This window comes from Orbicella faveolata, unplaced genomic scaffold (assembly GCF_042242905.1).
Source record: "Orbicella faveolata isolate gen_17 unplaced genomic scaffold, um_ofav_v1 contig_13, whole genome shotgun sequence".
Lineage (NCBI taxonomy): Eukaryota > Metazoa > Cnidaria > Anthozoa > Scleractinia > Merulinidae > Orbicella > Orbicella faveolata.
The window spans coordinates 21,011,505-21,028,530 of NW_028301540.1; the positions used below are offsets into that span (position 1 = coordinate 21,011,505).

Here is a 17,026-nt window from a genome sequence, read left to right on the forward strand (position 1 = left end):
AAATCAATTAATTTACAAATCATGAGTTCGGGTGAGGCAAGTAACTGAGGAATAAAACAACATCAAGTACATTCTGCACATTACTGAAAAAACTTGAAAATGGTCTCACAATCCCACACATTCACAGCCAAGACTAGCTACATGTCACACAATGTAACTTGAAGGAAACATTACACAGAATAAAATATGCATGGTAAAAGAAAGTCCTGGCATTAAATACCCTGCCCATGTTAATATTCCAGCATGACAGTATAATATTCTTACCTCCGCCCCCAAATGAATGCTTCACTTTTGTTTGATTCTAAGCCATCATAAAATTTGATGATAATGTTTAGCAGGTCAGTAAAAGTCACCACACTCAGTGTCTCACTGAAATAATGAACAAAACAAAAATGAACAGCAGTTGTTTAGACAACTGAAAAGAAATGATATGCAAGGCAATGAACATGACAGTGCCAGGGAGGTTCAATATTTTTTACCTGATATAATCCACTCGGAAGTCATGGTGCCTACTGAATTCCATGAAAAACCTAGTAAAGAGTTAAGAATGATTTTGTTCAAGTCACTACATATTTGTTTGGATGCGTGCCTAACATGACTTGCACAGTAAGAATGAAGGCAGGAGATTGAAGTATTTGCTAGTTTCAGTACAGAGATTGCTTAGCCTTGCCCACTGTGTATTTAACTGTAGTCATGTACTACTGTATGCTTAAACAGGATAAAAAAACCTTGCTGCCTGCTCTGTAACATTTTTAACCAAAACATTACTTCAAGACGTCTGCCTTAAAAACAGTTTGGCTACAGTGCAATAACTGGAGACTACACACAGACAAAAGTATTGTCAAAAGCAGATAGATGATTACAGGTTTGGTGCTGCAGTACAACAATTATAATTATAATTTCAGACATCCACTACTGTGACATTCATTTTACACACTTCTCTCCAGAGTGGCCTGTCAATGAAAAAAAACCTAGAGTCTCATACCTCATGGCCCATAAGAAGTATGTTTCATCATTCTCTTGGGATCTCCCATGTTTAATATTATCCTAATGAATACAATAATTGTCAGATATTTCATGTTCACATACTGTAAGCCACAAAACAAAATGTTTGCAGGGGTTACAAATGTCTGCCCATATTTGACAGATAATTATTACTGACCTTAACTATGTTCATAAGTGGATTGTAGCAATTTTGTAAAAACTCTGTACAAAAGTTCTTTAGAAAGAGCCTAAAAAAACAATAAGCAGTAGTTAGTAAATGTCCAATCAGCTACGTGGCATGCTTGCATTACATCATTACATAAATACCAGGCTGTCATTAAGCTTTGAGTAACCTCTTGCCTTTATCTTCACACCCATAACAAACTAGTTACTTTCTGGGTGACTTGAATCAACAACAAGGAATTTCACTTTAGCAGAGGGCTTGAAAAAAACTTGAATTCCAGCTTGCCCTGCAGCCAAACAACTCTCAAATTCTGCTTGTCCTGGGCAAGTCTTAGTTAACCTCTCTTGCATTTAGTTGGCAGACAACCTGCCCGTGCCCTTGCCCATTGAACAAGTGAGAATGAAGAGTTACTTACCCCACAACAAAATCTACTAGTCCCAGACAACTGGAAAACACTTTTTTCAAGCCCTGTAACATCAAGGACCCACTAAACATACTCAGCATTAACAGGTGTTGAAGGTTATCGCCCTTTATGACAGCCCTGATAATTAATTCTAAAATACCTTAAAAACCTCTTCATCAACAGGGCTTTTCAGGGCCAATGCAAACACATTTATAATGGTAATTGAACTGAGTGGAGTGCAATTTGGTCTGAAATCATACGCGTGATTTCAAAATCGAACGAGCGCGCAGCGCAAGTTCGATTTGAAATCACAAGTATGATTTCAGATCAAAATTGCACGACATGAAGTTCAATTGCCACTTTATTAGATCCATTTTGAAATCGCACAATTTTATCGCCTTAATTTTCAGACTTTTGGTGTATTGTTCCAGTAGCCAGTTTGTTAAAAAAAAAGCGGAACCGGAAATGCCTTTACGTCTCATTTAGTATGCAAAACGATGTCATGTGCCAAAAACTCATCCGAGCATGACAAAGAAACAAGCGGTTTTGAAGTCAGAACGAAAATAGTCTGCTTCAGGTATAAAAGTTCAATTCTCGTCGGTTGAATCAATGATGGAAAGTCTTTCTTTCTTCTGTGGTTGAGGCTGAGACTTTTCATTGTCTTTGGAGAAGGAATTTGAAGGTGCATCCTGCGTAATTCTGCGATGGATTTCTTTTGAGTTGTGAAACTCCCTCGAGTGCACGATGCCCAGTGGATGGTACGTTTTTTTTCTTTCATACCGTTTAATGGCATGATTTTAAGGGAGTCCAGCTCGTTATCATCTCCGTTTCTTTTTGTGACCTTGGCGAAGGACTCAATACTCAGGACCTTGTCAAGTTCTTGCGGCGCCATTTGTTTCAAGATATTTCCAAGATGGCGGGACTAACACCAGCTTCGTAAGACATTCATTCATTCACTGTTTTGTGGAGCGGGGCGTATTTTGACTATGTTTATTCACAGCGACAGAGTTGAGCTCTTTTGTTGCTTCGTTTGAAACTACCAGAAACCTGGAAACATCTACCTTCTTGAGATGGCCCTGAATTTGTTGTTGAGTGGTTTTCGTTTGTTTATGTTTTACTGGACTCGGTATCATACGGATCTTGAGCAGATGTTGAAGAAAAATCGCCAAAATATTCGTCAAAATGGACACTGAAAGTTGGAAACTTCCATTAAAGTTGGTGTTCAGCCTGAAGGAGCTGATAATCGTCATTTAGAAACTGTAATTAATTACATTCGTCAAGTTTTTTGGAAAAAAACACACAATAACAACAGAGTTTTGGCAATACTAGTTGCTAAATTATCCACACAATGGCTTTTTGCCTTTCATTTTCCTGAAATTTTATTGTTTACTTTAAACTAATATTGAAGTCTGATTTGTTGTTTTGTTTTACTGTCCCATTCTCAATAGCTGAGAAAAAGATGCGATTTAGAGCAAAAAATAGTGCGATTCGTGAATAAATCGCACCACTGAGAGCCAATCAGATTGCAAGGATAGCCAGTGATTTCAAAATGGATTTAATAAAAAAATGTAACCTAACACCGTAAATAGTTAAAAATCCCAAAGAGCAGGAGGTAAATCAGTCCACCATTCACAAGGGTAGCCAAGGAGTTGAACTTCAAACAGTAGCAACCACAGGAAGTGGTAAAAACAGGATTTGCAACCTCCAGATGTCATGTCTGTAGTTCTAACCACTTGGCCAGGCTGCTGCAGTCATATCATAAGACATTGTATACCTTATGCTCAATGTGGATCTCCTCTCTTCTCCCATTTCCTTTGCAGGCAGTTGTTTTTTCCTCTTCTTTGGTGCTGTTTTATTGTGGTCAAAAGTCATATTTTTCACCTCTAAGTGACAAAGAAAACACCGTCAGAGAAAGTGAATGTTGAACATGTAGAATTATTCAGTGTTGCACAACTGTGATAGTCAAAATAGTACATTCACGTATATTCTGGAAAACAGATTTTCTTTGCACTCCTTTGAGTTTACCTTACCCTTTGGGTTAAGCAATGCCCCTACAACTTTTCAGTGGTGCTTGGACAAGTGGTAGCCCCACCACAACAACAACAACAACAACAATCTTTATTTCGTGCCCAGAAAAATTTTACAATAAAAATAAATACATGCAATGTGAAAAAATAATGAAAAACAGAGCACAGCCACTTAGAAATAGCTAAGGCTAATTGAGCTAAGTGGCTGGGCCAAGCAGAAAAAAATATTGCAATAAAGTTACAGAATATATATATATACATATATATAAAAAACAAAACAGGACACGATTTCATTCACACACACACGCAGACACACACACATACAGAGAACGAAAAAAGAAAAAAATGAGTGTGCACACACACACACACAAAAAATGAAAAATTAAAGTACATCAATGTACCAGTCAGTAGTTGGAGATAATCAATTCTTTTAAGAGATTTTTGAAGCAAGCACAACTCTTAGATTTAAGTGAGTCATCAATGGAATTCCAAACTTTAGCACCGAAAAAACGAATGTTAAATTTGCCATAATTAGTCCTAGCTTTTGGCAGATAGTATGAAATCTTACTCGCCAGTCTGGTTTGATATTGATGCACTTTGTTGATACTCTTAAAGAAATTGTCAAAAATTAATGGCAGTCTATTAGAGTGATAGTCGTACATAAATAAAGCACTATATAAATATATTAAGTCACTTTAAGTATTTTTAATGTCTGAAAGAGTGGACTAGAGTGGGAATTATATTCTGAGAATGTCATTATTCTGACTGCTTTTTTTGTAAGATGATAAGAGGTAAAAGAGTTGTTTGATATGTATTCCCCCAAGTTATTAAACTATAAGTCAAGAAGGGATAAATTAGTGAGTAATACAACTGTAAAAGGACCTGGTCGGTCACAGAGCATAACAAAAATTTAATAGGTGGTTAAAATATTATAGTCACTTGATTTACATGGACTCTACTTCAAAGGAGGATGAAATGAACTGGCTGACTAATATGTATTTTTTATATCTAGCTTGCTCCTATACCAAGAGCCCCTCATACTATTGTCATTTCTCCCAGTTTGGTCACACAATGAACAAAGGAGTCATTCCTACAAAGGTCACAAATGGCAGTGGAAGCAACCTCAGGTACAGAGCTTTTTATGACGGTGCTACTTATTGGTGACAATTTACACCAGGCTAGACTGATTTACCCACACAATTCTATAAGCGTGGTGAGTTGAACAACCAGCAATTCCATGAATTAGTTTATTTTAATGCCTCAAATAGGAGGTTCAATCCCTTACAATACATGATCAAAATTAGAGTACTTAAAATAAAAACAAAAAAACATGACAATGTTTATTATGGATTTGCTATCATACGTCAGTTCATCCTGGCAAATTCAACTGAGTACAAGGTACCACTACTCACCAGCAAGAGGTCTGTGATATATTAGCTGATTCTGGTCATTTATGGATTTCATGTTCTGGACATAGAATGTTCCTCCAAATCTGGAATGTCTGTGTTGGGTGGTAAATTTTGTCAGTAACATTTGCAACCTAATCATTGGCTGACAACTAACCATGATTTTAATAGTGAACTAAATCATGTTTTAAAAAAATAAGTACATTGTTACTTTAACATAGCTGAAGGATAAAGGTGACTGGAGTCTCAAATTTGGTAGCCCTTCCAATAAATGAATATCTACTGCAGGGGGTCAGCCTTTCTTGCTTGTATTACTGGCTACTTTGACTGGGTTAGCAACTTTAGAAATATACTACCATATCCATATCTAGTAGGTAACATAACAATGCTCCCAAGGTTTTGTACCAACCAAGAGATTACTTGGCTATTCATGTTCACTACTTCAGTTCTACTCAAAATTTCCTTTTTTTTTAGCTTTAAATAGCCTTTGACTACTACAGGAGGCTCAGCAGATCTTTTCCAATGTAATGTTTCTAGGAATTTGTTTGTAGCCCTTGATGCACTCTATAATCCAAAAAAGTTTACTTGATAATTTTTAAATAAAAATGGCCTACCTGCCAGAAAACTTTCTTGCATTATTAAGTTTCTCTGCAAGCTCTTGCTGGCGAATGATTTCAAGTTGTCTGTCATAAGAATTTAAGAAAACAGCAAAGTTAAATATAAAATATTATAATTATAATAATGAGTTGATGCTGTGTTGTTTGAACGAAAACAGTGAATTTCATTCTGGCTAACTTAGCTATAGCCTGGTTCTTTCCTCATCCCGAAAAGATGGTTGAAGTCGGTTTTCAAACTTAGGTTCCTTACAAGGCTGAACTGTTACTTTTGTTTAAACCTGCAGTGCTCAAGACAATGTCAAGTTCAGAACAGTCTGCATGCACACCAGCTTATTGGACTTCCCTTCAGTGTGATGGTTAAGGGTGTCATTGAAAATATTTTGTTTGTACAATAATTAGAACACATTGTAACTGTCAGTCATTTAATAATTTCACTACCTTTCATCATCTTTCTTTTCAGTTCTTGATCTTCCTTCACCAGCTTTTGCCAAACTTTCTGGATTCTACAATACAGTTATCTGGTCATAAATATGGCAAACTGTGACCACTTATTGGTGAGGTAATCCGCTATTCTTGACTATACAATAATAGATATTCTACTGTCATAGTTAATTTGCTTGCCACTGGACATGCAATTTGTGCACTTTGAGATGTGTTTTTTCCTGGGCAATTTCACAATTTCTGACATTGTAAATCATTGGAAAATACTTTGCACAGATTTCAGGGAAAACTACTATAATATTACAAGGTCTTATAGTTAAAGACCTTTTACAAAGTATATATTATTTGTTTCTTCTTTAGACCTCTGTAGTCTGCAGGGTTTCATTAATGTTTTCAGCGGGAGGGCAATTTGTTTTTTACAGGCAGGCAAAAAGTTTTTGAAGGGAACTTCTTTGAAACAAAAACTTTCCTCTAGATGGTCAAATCGTCCTTACAGCTTGTCAATTTTCCTGGTACCCAGCCCTTAATGAAACTCAAGTCTCTGGAGAATCTCAAGCAAGTCTGCATTTACTACCATAGATTAAAACCAACCTGCTCTCTCAACATCAATGAAACAATTTCCAAAATGTGCATACTCCATCGTCTCTGTAAACAGTTTACAGTTTATTATTATTGATTTCCATTACAAATTGCAAAATAATATAATTTACACTATACCTGCATCTAGATTACAATAATTGAGGCAGAAATGGTAATAAATAAATAAATAAATAAATAAATAAATAATACTTTAAGTCTCAAAATAAAGAAAGAAAAAATTTATATTAACAAACACATGTGATGAGTGATAAGTAGTGATAAGTGCACTAGTAATAAGTAGGACTTCTGAAAATAGGAATTCTGAAAAGGTCAAGTTATAACAAATACAGTCATGAAATACACTAATTATAGGTATTCTAACAATATCAAGACTAAGGAATGGACGTCAACATAATGATCCTCAATCCCAAGTACTTTAACAGTAAAAAAAACATCAACGCTGTAATTAATGATTGCAATCATTTGACAGTGCCTGAGTGCCCTACATGAAGATGGCTATTGTAGCCAATATTTGTCTCAATATTGAATTCACGTCAGGTAAGGTGTAATTTAAATAACAAAGAATAGGAAACATTAATTTAAATTATGGGAACTGACAAGGAAAAACATGAACACTGACATAAACACCAAGGGTTCTTCATTAAGGAAATACAGTATACTAAATAATTTACAACCCACCTCATCTGGAGAACTTGCTATGAAGAGCAGAAGATCATCTATTCCATTGCTGTGGAGATTCCTGTGCAAGCAAAATAAGAAGCAAGATAAAAATACTACTGGAGAAGTTGTGGTGAAGAAGAAGGTATCACACCACACCTAGTGGAAAAACACCAGGGAGTGAGATTTTAGCTGAAATTAAACAAGATCTGGAAGCCTACAGCAATGGTCATGCCAACAGGAGGATGCTGTTGATGAGGGTGACAATGATTAGGCTGATAATGATGGAGTCGATGACTGGAACGGATACAGGATTTTCGATAAGGGGGTTGCGGCAGGTCTTTTTTGCAGGGTGCAGGTTGCAATTTAATTATAACTGGAAAACCACTGGCAATAAAAATAATTAATAACCTATATACTTGTCAGGGGTTCTTACCTAAAGTAGTTCGCATCTTTCACATAGTGAAAACACGATCGATCCGCTATAAGTAGTTATCGATTGACACGCTGAAACCAGTGAAATCTCTTCAAAGCCATCTGAATGGCCGCTCCACAGATGTTTCCATCGATTCCAGAATTGGCTTGGGTCTTCCTATAGGACTCCACAAGCGAATTTTTATTTTAGCTTGCCATTTATGTATGCAAATTAGGACTATTTAAATGCTATGGTTTCCTAGCGCACCAACCTTTTCAACGTTTTCTATAGCTTCAAGTTAATACTGTTTCGGAATCTATACTCTACCTGGCTTCACCATCATCACTACAGTCAGGAAACATTTGTAAGTCTTTATATTCTGTCCTGTATTTTTCTTATCGCTTGGTTCTTCTTCACATGTATTTTAATTTATTTTTCTAGTCGAACCTTGCTTGATCTTTCAATACTCAACAGGCTCCTTGAGTCTCTTCAACAGAGCGTGAGTTCGAAATCTCTAGGCGTAGCATCAACAAGAACTGTAAGCTACACTTCCCTTAACAACAAAAGATTGCCATCACAAATGAAGCAAATAAATAAAGAAATGAAATAATATAAGGTTTTAACCGTCGGAATATACTAGCACAAGCTCAGTGTGCTTTCATTTTGGTACTCACAGGGAAGAAACCCAATTCAGCAGATATTTCAGATGATATTTCAGATGTTTCTTCAAAAACAATAATTCATTGCAGGCTTAAAATCATAGTAATATACTCTCCTCCCATCGTTTCGGCAGGTTTGGCACTTAGGTGGAAGCCACCTTCTGAATGATTGTAAACAGCATCAGTCATGGTAAGTCTACCACCTGTATGTTTCTTTTAAGTGCCAGCGGTTTTCCAGTTATAATTAAATTTCAACCTGCAACCTGCACCCTGCACCCTGCAAAAAGACCTGCTGAGGGGGTTGAAGATATGAACTGTGGAAGGCAGTTCCCTGTAAGGGGATGTGGGGTAATCCTCCCTGGGAAAATTGAGGTTCTGGGAAAGAGATTTCCTACATTCTGGGGCCCAGTCAGCATGTTATAATTTCTCATCTCTTTTAATTTAGGGGGTTAAACCAAACCCCGAACCCCCCTAGATCTGCCCCATGATGATGATGATGACGATGATGATGATAATGATGATGAAGTAAAATCAATATTTCAATTGAAATCCAATTACCCTGGCTTTTCCCTTGTTTTTTCAGTCATTTATGATCAGCTCTTTCAAGCTTCATTATTCTCAATTCACTGCTATTTGGAACTTATGTTAGTTTCCCTTGTGTATGTATCGCAGGTACCATCATAACAGCCTTACTATTGTGACTACCTTATTATTAATAAGACCCTAGGAAAGCAACGGACAAGACCATGAGGGCAAAAAAGATGTAATTTCAGTGCAAGTCTCGAACTCAAATTCTCAAGTTAAACTGATTACATGTGGTATTCCCGATGCACTTTTGGAGTGTGTAATATTGGCTTAAACAAAATCCTGTTTATTTTGAGCTCTTCAGGTTGGGTTTAAAAACATCCCACAATGAGGCTGGAACACTGTAATTGAACCTTTTTATTGCACTTTAAGCTTGTACTATGTGTTCTGGCTCTTGTTTCATAAACCATTACATTCCATATGTCAGGTGCATGTCAATTATTTATTTCATATTTATCACTGACACATTGCTATTCCAAACTATTTTCTACTGCCCTGCCATTCAGATGTTGAAATAGTGGGTTTGGAATGGACTTCTTTTCCCCCTGTGGGGAAAAGGACAATAATTGCCTGTTGGCACTCACAATTTGGAACAGGCACATGATTATAACTGTGGGGCCAGTACTCCAAAATCACTCAATCATCACAAGACAATAATGATATATGATATATCAGCAGTATATAATGCAGTATATAAGGATAAAATTTATTTGAAGGTCTTGCCAGACATAATCTGGATAGCAGCTGATTGTTAAGATGGTCTATCCTTGAAGATCAAGAACACTCCAGAGTACAGCATGTGTGAAACATTTCAACTAACCATATAACCTGGTCGTGAATACTAGCATCATCATCTGTTCTCTAGAATAAAAAACAACAACAACAACACAGGGTTTTAGCCAAGAAATCTTGTTGCTGACAGAGAACCACATTGAGCTGGCTTCCAAAAGATTGCACAACTGACAAATTAAAATAAAATAATGGATAAAAAACCGGTATATTTTAAAAATTATTATGAATCTGGAATTGTCTATGTAAATAATCTCTTATTTAATCTAAGCAGTAATGACTCTTTCGGCTATTTTGCAAAAAAAATAGTAAAATCAACATTCTTCAATGGGTAGGCCTTTGACACTCTGTACCTGACTTTTTAAAAGGCGGTTACACTCCCCCGCCATTAACCTGTCCTTCATTTCCAGTTCATAACAACATCTTTGATGTGATGAAAAAGAAATCAAAAGATTATTATTCGCTACTTGTCGTGGAAAAGGCACAGCCTCTGAACATTATCCATAAACGGAAAAGCGATTTTAACCTTTCGGATGACCATTTGAGAGAATTTTTTCTGTTACCTCACTCTGTTGCACTTGAATCTTATGTTAAGGCTTTCCAGTATAAAGTGGTTAACAACATACTCTACACAAATAAAAAATTATTCAAAATTGGTTACAGAACAGACAATGTTCGTACTTTTTGTGAGGCCACACCAGAAACTTTGTACCATATCCTTTACCAATGCCCTTACTCAAGGCGATTTTGGAACGATTTTGAATCTTATTGGTGCCTTTTGTCAAATCAACAGGTTCGTCTTTCATTGCAGAATGTTATATTTGGTATAATGTCTAAGCAATGCCCTCCAACAAAATTACTGAATTACTTTATTATTGTTGAATAGCTGTTTTTGTGGGACTGCAGAAGAAACCAAATACATCCTAAGGTTATCAAAACAAAATAGAACAAAATACGAAACTGAACGTAAAATAAATAAGGATTATTTTGAAAAAAAAAAATTGGATATTTAGCCCTGGCCAGAAATCAAATCAATATGTTGATAGATTAAATACTTAATATAGTAACCAAAGAAATAATTTAGATTGTGCGCTCTCTGTAATTACAAAGTTATTCATTCTTTCATTTTTTTGTGTCTTTTGTTGTTGTTGTTTTTTTTCTTGTGTAGTTTTCTTTTTTGTCACTTGTAGTATAACGTAAGCTACTGATGTAAACTTAATAGCCATTTATTAATTTCTAGCCTTTGTTTTTTTTTCCCCCACAAATTGATGTAAGCCTGAATGGAAATAAAAATGTGAAAGAAAAAAAAACAATGTGACAAAGTCACTTAATTCATTTTCAGATCTAATTTTCAAATTATTTTTTATTAGTATTGTGGTATTCTTCTTCTTACTATTTGGGTTATTTTCCTACATTAGTTTGTTTCCTTACACACCTCATTTTGGTATGTGTTGGTGATTCATTCCCACACACATCTCTTAGCTAAATCCTGTTGTGTAGGAGAAGTTACCTCCTAGTTCCCTTAGGTAAATCCTGTATTCGTGGGCAACAAATACACTCCCTAGCCTTATTTGGTTTAGAGTTATTCCTACAGTTTCCTCAAATCTGTTATAAATTGGCAACCATTTGTTCAGCAAATTCAGTTGATTCAGTTGGTTTATTCTGGTCTATACTCAAGTTCACAAGTCAAGCACTGGTTTAGTTTGAATGCTATATTCTCAATAACCCTTGGTATGTAATGCATTATTTTTTTTTTATTTGTACTTTTCTTTAAGGCTTTGGGTTTAGTTCGTTTCTTTATTTCATGTAATACTCTACAAATGTTGACAGTTTTTGTCACACAATTTCCTGTTTCTTTATTTTTGTCATGCAATCCTCCTATTGCAATTGTCTTGTTATTTGCACCAAATTACTTTGTTATTTCTTAGCTAAGTTAGTTTATTTTAAAAATAGATGAGTAACCAGGATAAGACATTTGGAAAAATAGAAAAATGATCTCTGGTTAAAAATTTGTTTAAAACAAGCTTTCGACTACCAGTCTGTAGTCTTTAACGAGTAATAGATAGAAAGTGCGAACGTTAAAATATATACTAAGAAAAGTGTGAAAAAGCCAAATTTATAATAAAAACAATAAAAATGCTTGTGTGCGAGTAAAAATGCTAATGTGAAGTTCAAAATAAAATTGAATATTGTCTTGGTAATTGTTTCGCATTATTGTCAGTATGGTTTGTAATTGCTGTGTGCCACGATTCCAAAGTTTTTCTAACACGGAAATTTCCCTTGTCAATCACGCGTGCATTGTCAAAGTCGATGGAATGGTCATTCAACCAGGCATGTGAAGCAATGTTGGAACCTTTTTTAAAGGTTTTTGTGTTTCTAATATGTTCTTTCTTCCTTGTTTGTAAACATCTACCAGTCTTGCCGATATAACTCCATGGACAATCGGTGCATGGGATCTTGTAAACGACATTTGTTTGTAGTTCTGCAGGTGGTCTTGATATCGGAGAAACAAACTCTTGTTGTAATGTCTTAAGGGGTCTGCTTGTAGTTTGTATTCCATTGTTTCTTAGAAGTCTTGAGAGAGGTTCAGTTAGGCCTTTGATGTAAGGTAAAACTGCGAAGCCAACGTGTAAGTCAGAAGGATCAGCCCATCCAAAGAACATTCCTACCGATTCTTCTGGAGATGGTGTGATTACCGGGGGTGGTTTCCTCTTCAGGATGTTAGATATGACCGATAGTGGGTAGCTATTCGATTTCAGAGCATCAGTGACGTGGATTAATTCTTTCGCTTTTCCCTCTGGGGTACTTGGGAGATTAGAAGCACGATTCAGGAGAGTGGTGGCAGTACTCAGCTTGTGTTTCATTTCGTGGTGTGAATAAAAATCCAGACATCGGTCTGTGTGAGTAGACTTCCTGTAAACATCGATGGTTATGACACCGTTGTTCCTGGATAACAGGGTGTCTACGAAGGGTATCTGTCCATTATTCTCATGTTCAATGGTAAAGGCTATCTTTGGGTCAATTGAGTTAAGAGTGTCATGAAAGGATGTGACAGAATGTTTCTTTATTATAACAAAACTATCGTCGACGTAACGCTTCCAGATTTTTGGAGGTGTCGAGGAGGCAGTGATGGCTGTTTCCTCGATTATCTCCAAGCAGAGATTTGCAACAACAGGGCTAACAGGGCTGCCCATTGCGTAACCATGAATCTGTTTGTAGATGGAGTCATTGTAAACGAAGTAATTGTTTGAAAGAGTAAAGTCCAGAAGAGAAACAATATCATCTGTAGTGAGGCTGCTTCTTAGATGTAAGGTTGTATCTTCATTGAGTTTTCTTCTGATGTATTCACAAGCTTTCTTAACTGGGATGACAGTAAAGAGTGAGACGACATCAAAAGAAACCATGGCTTCGTCATCAGAAATTTCTAGATTGGCGACTTGGTCAACAAATTCACTTGAGTTGGAGACAGAGTAGCCATTACAGTTCTGGATAGGTGCCAGGATGTCGGTGAGAAATTTGGATGTGTTATAGAGAGCAGAACCAATACAGGAGACGATGGCCCACCCCCGGTAATCACACCATCTCCAGAAGAATCGGTTGGAATGTTCTTTGGATGGGCTGATCCTTCTGACTTACACGTTGGCTTCGCAGTTTTACCTTACATCAAAGGCCTACTGAACCTCTCTCAAGACTTCTAAGAAACAATGGAATACAAACTACAAGCAGACCCCTTAAGACATTACAACAAGAGTTCGTTTCTCCGAAATCAAGACCACCCGCAGAACTACAAACAAATGTCGTTTACAAGATCCCATGCGCTGATTGTCCATGGAGTTATATCGGTGGGACTGGTAGATGTTTACAAACAAGGAAGAAAAAACATATTAGAAACACAAAAACCTTTAAAAAAGGTTCCAACATTGCTTCACATGCCTGGTTGAACGACCATTCCATCGACTTTGACAATGCACGCGTGATTGACAAGGGAAATTTCTGTGTTAGAAAAGCTTTGGAATCCTGGCACACAGCTATTACAAACCATGCTGACAATAATGCGAAACAATTACCAAGACAATATTCAATTTTATTTTGAACTTCACATTAGCATTTTTACTCGCACACAAGCATTTTTATTGTTTTTATTATAAATTTTGTTTTTTCACACTTTTCTTAGTATATATTTTAACGTTCGTGCTTTCTATCTATTACTCATTAAAGACTACAGACTGGTAGTCGAAAGCTCATTTTAAACAAATTTTTAACCAAAGATCGTTTTTCTATTTTTCCAAATTAGTTTATTTTGTTTAGTTTTACTCTTTATTAGCACTAGGCTTATTTTAGTTTGTTTATTGTATTTCAGTGTTACCCGTTCCCATTTATTTTGTTCCTGTTGTTATTGTCTCCGCTATTTTTATCAATAAATCATACACTCATGTCTGTCATAACTATGTCGACCTCTTTGGCCATCTGACAACAACAACAACAGACAAATTATAGGGAAAAAGACATGAGGGATGATCCCTCCCACTGGGGAGGCTTAGAAACAACTCTTGCCTTCAACAAACAGATGTTCTTACATCAACATGATCATGCTTTCTTCTCTGCAGATTTACCTTTGCTGAACGCTCAGTAAATAAAACAATTATATCTGTTGCATAAAAAAACACTGCAGCAACACAAGTCTTGGAAGTTGCCAAGATCAAAGGACTAAATAATGATAACAAATAAACAAAAAGGTAGTCTACTTCAGAACAGCAGCCTATCTTGCCAGAGCTTATTCCGGTTTCTACAAGAATTTACCTTTTCTGCTTGCTTGTTTGCTGGTACGTGAAGAATGTTTCTTATCAACAACAGAATTCTCTCAATCAACAGTGAGTCATCTTCTAGGCGGTCATCCCATTCCTGACAAATATTAAACATGCATAAAACAATCATCACTTTATCAGTGGAAACAGTAGTGTCCAGGAATTGAGGGATACAGTAGCTAGAGTGTTACATTTTCCTCTGCCCTTTTAAAAAAAAAAAAACAGTTCTGCTCAGAAAAGGCAAGTGCAAAGTTAATTAACAAGCATGTATGAGTTCACACCATCTGAAGCAGTCTTCCAAGCTCTCGCCCAATCACTGACATCACTTCTTTTTCTGTGAATGCCTGCATTTACAAGAGATAACAAGAACAATGTGTAACTTTAAAGACAAAGCCAGCTTTCTACAGTACCGGTCAAATGTAAGTTCACTGTCAATCAAAACTTGAATGACTGAACTAAATCCTCAAAACTCTAAATCTTCAAGTATCGAACTTCAAGGCAAGTTGTTTAAGTTTCAAATCAAGCTGCTTGAGATTGAGTCAAGAAAACAAAGAAACAAAGAACTAAAATATAAAAATAAATCTTTTCCTTAAAAACTATTCAAAACAAGTGTCTCCAAACATGAAACTTGAAAGCATCAAGGATGGAGCATCGAGGATCAAGTTTTGAGATGAGACTGTCAACTATACATTTGACGGTTACTATATTGGATAATTTAAACACGCGACTCACAGGACCTAATACAATGGTAGGGTTTCACAGATCAGTCAAGCAACTGTTGATATAAAATAATATGTGCAGGTACCTCTTTATATGACTGCAGTTGAGTTACAATGTCCAAGTAATAGTGCTGGCCTGTTTTGTCATCTGGAATATTATTTCCAAAACAAAGCACTGCTGGCTGAGTCAAATTGACCATTAACCTGAGAAAAACAAACAAAAAACAAATTAATGTGCTACAAAATCAAGATAATTTTTTCACGACAGTTGTCAGTACACTGAGGTGTAAAAAGGTGACTGACTGACACCTGCTTTCTTCTAATAAAAACAACCATGAGGTACACGCAGCTCAAAGCACATTCTTGCAAAATTAAACAGCTTACTTTTTTTTGAAATTTGTGTCACTATACAGAGTACTGAGGTACTTTAACATGTAAAATGCAAGATACCTAAACAATAAGGGTAATGGAAACTGTATCTGAATAATGATCAGTATAGTATGATTAACAACATCATGCAGTGCATTACATACCTTATAACCATGTCAAATATTTCCCTCTCTTTAGAAGAACAGCTTTTAAGAATTGCCACAAGATCCTGAAAGAGTAATCATTATTTACAGTTTTGTGTAAAAGAGCAGGAACATGCAAAATACAATATAAGCATGTTGACTGAGTTGGTAAACATATTCATGCAAGACGGAAACATCTTTGGTTCTCAGTTCACTCAGTCCATACATGTAAGCCTCACTATCACCGACTGATCAATCCATACAGTTTCTAATAGCCAGACAAAAGAATTTCCACCCAATTCCTGCTAAGGTGGCAAACACAGTTTTGATACCTGTGTTTCATTCACATTTTTTGCTAAAGATCAAGATCCTTTGGTTGCCTAAAATGGCTGGATGCAAGTTAACAGCGCAGACTTTGGTGTTTTCATAGTTTACCTAATGTATCTGCCATTGCCATAGCAATGTCAATGGAAATAATTGCATTTTGTACCTTTGAATCCGAATATCTATTGGTTAGATATTAGGATCGTACGTACTAAAGACATCCGCAGTCATGTGTCGATTGATACCCTTGATTGACATCTCAATTGATACTCAGTCGACACTAGACAGACATGCGATCAACATCTCGATCAACACTTAATCTACACGTGATCGACAGTTGATCAATAGTTGGCCACATGCCGGCTGACTGATATGTATCAATCCACACTCGATGGAGTCTCAGTGACAATAAGTAGACTCTCTACCAACTGTCAACTGAGATGATGATCAAGTATTGACCGAGTATCAGTTGAGATGTCGATCAAGGGTGTCGATCGACACTCGACTATGGATGCCTTTAGTACACATGACCCATATATTCGTCATCATTTGCATGCAACAACCTTTTAACAACACTCACATGTTAATAATTATATTTAAATGCTGACCCAGTCGTTTTGAACCCTTGCTATTTCAACCAGATGTTTGCTTTCCTCTTAGAGTCCAACAGCCAGATTCAACTGTATCTGACTTATGTCATGAATTTGATCATTGCAATGCCATTATTATAATTACAAGTAATGATATTTTTAGCAAAAAACTACATACATTTTGTAAGACTTCTGAATAACCAAGCTGACGTCTTATCTCACAAGTGGTGTCATCACGGCGTAAGAATCTTACCAAATCCTTGAGGCTCTCTGGAAAAAGACCAAAACTGTGATAGATGATGGCTTGGG

General features: G+C 36.2%; 2 protein-coding genes across 4 annotated transcripts in view; both read right to left on the reverse strand.

The window, feature by feature from the left end:
- Nucleotides 1–17,026, reverse strand: part of LOC110051163 (protein timeless homolog) — a 38,878-nt gene that overhangs the window by 20,438 nt on the left and 1,414 nt on the right. For all 3 annotated transcript variants that reach the window (XM_020757164.2, XM_020757166.2, XM_020757163.2), the window contains 16 exons: nucleotides 16,896–16,987; nucleotides 15,825–15,889; nucleotides 15,378–15,495; nucleotides 14,854–14,916; nucleotides 14,568–14,669; nucleotides 9,799–9,839; nucleotides 7,341–7,401; nucleotides 6,654–6,707; nucleotides 6,060–6,124; nucleotides 5,619–5,687; nucleotides 5,011–5,099; nucleotides 3,346–3,454; nucleotides 1,163–1,232; nucleotides 986–1,047; nucleotides 480–530; nucleotides 265–369 (listed from right to left, as the gene is read on the reverse strand). In XM_020757164.2, the coding sequence (XP_020612823.2) occupies nucleotides 265–369; nucleotides 480–530; nucleotides 986–1,047; nucleotides 1,163–1,232; nucleotides 3,346–3,454; nucleotides 5,011–5,099; nucleotides 5,619–5,687; nucleotides 6,060–6,124; nucleotides 6,654–6,707; nucleotides 7,341–7,401; nucleotides 9,799–9,839; nucleotides 14,568–14,669; nucleotides 14,854–14,916; nucleotides 15,378–15,495; nucleotides 15,825–15,889; nucleotides 16,896–16,987 (1,216 nt within the window). The remainder of the gene's footprint in view (nucleotides 1–264; nucleotides 370–479; nucleotides 531–985; nucleotides 1,048–1,162; nucleotides 1,233–3,345; nucleotides 3,455–5,010; nucleotides 5,100–5,618; nucleotides 5,688–6,059; nucleotides 6,125–6,653; nucleotides 6,708–7,340; nucleotides 7,402–9,798; nucleotides 9,840–14,567; nucleotides 14,670–14,853; nucleotides 14,917–15,377; nucleotides 15,496–15,824; nucleotides 15,890–16,895; nucleotides 16,988–17,026) is intronic.
- LOC149115545 (uncharacterized) lies at nucleotides 11,511–13,329 on the reverse strand. Its single transcript, XM_089285029.1, has one exon. It carries the CDS (start codon nucleotides 13,169–13,171, stop codon nucleotides 11,939–11,941), a length of 1,233 nt encoding a protein of 410 aa, XP_089141155.1. The 5' UTR covers nucleotides 13,172–13,329; the 3' UTR covers nucleotides 11,511–11,938.

Excerpts from the sequence above, each read along its gene's own strand:
- LOC149115545 (XM_089285029.1), bottom strand. The coding sequence starts at position 13,171 with ATGGTTTCTTTTGATGTCGTCTCACTCTTTACTGTCATCCCAGTTAAG.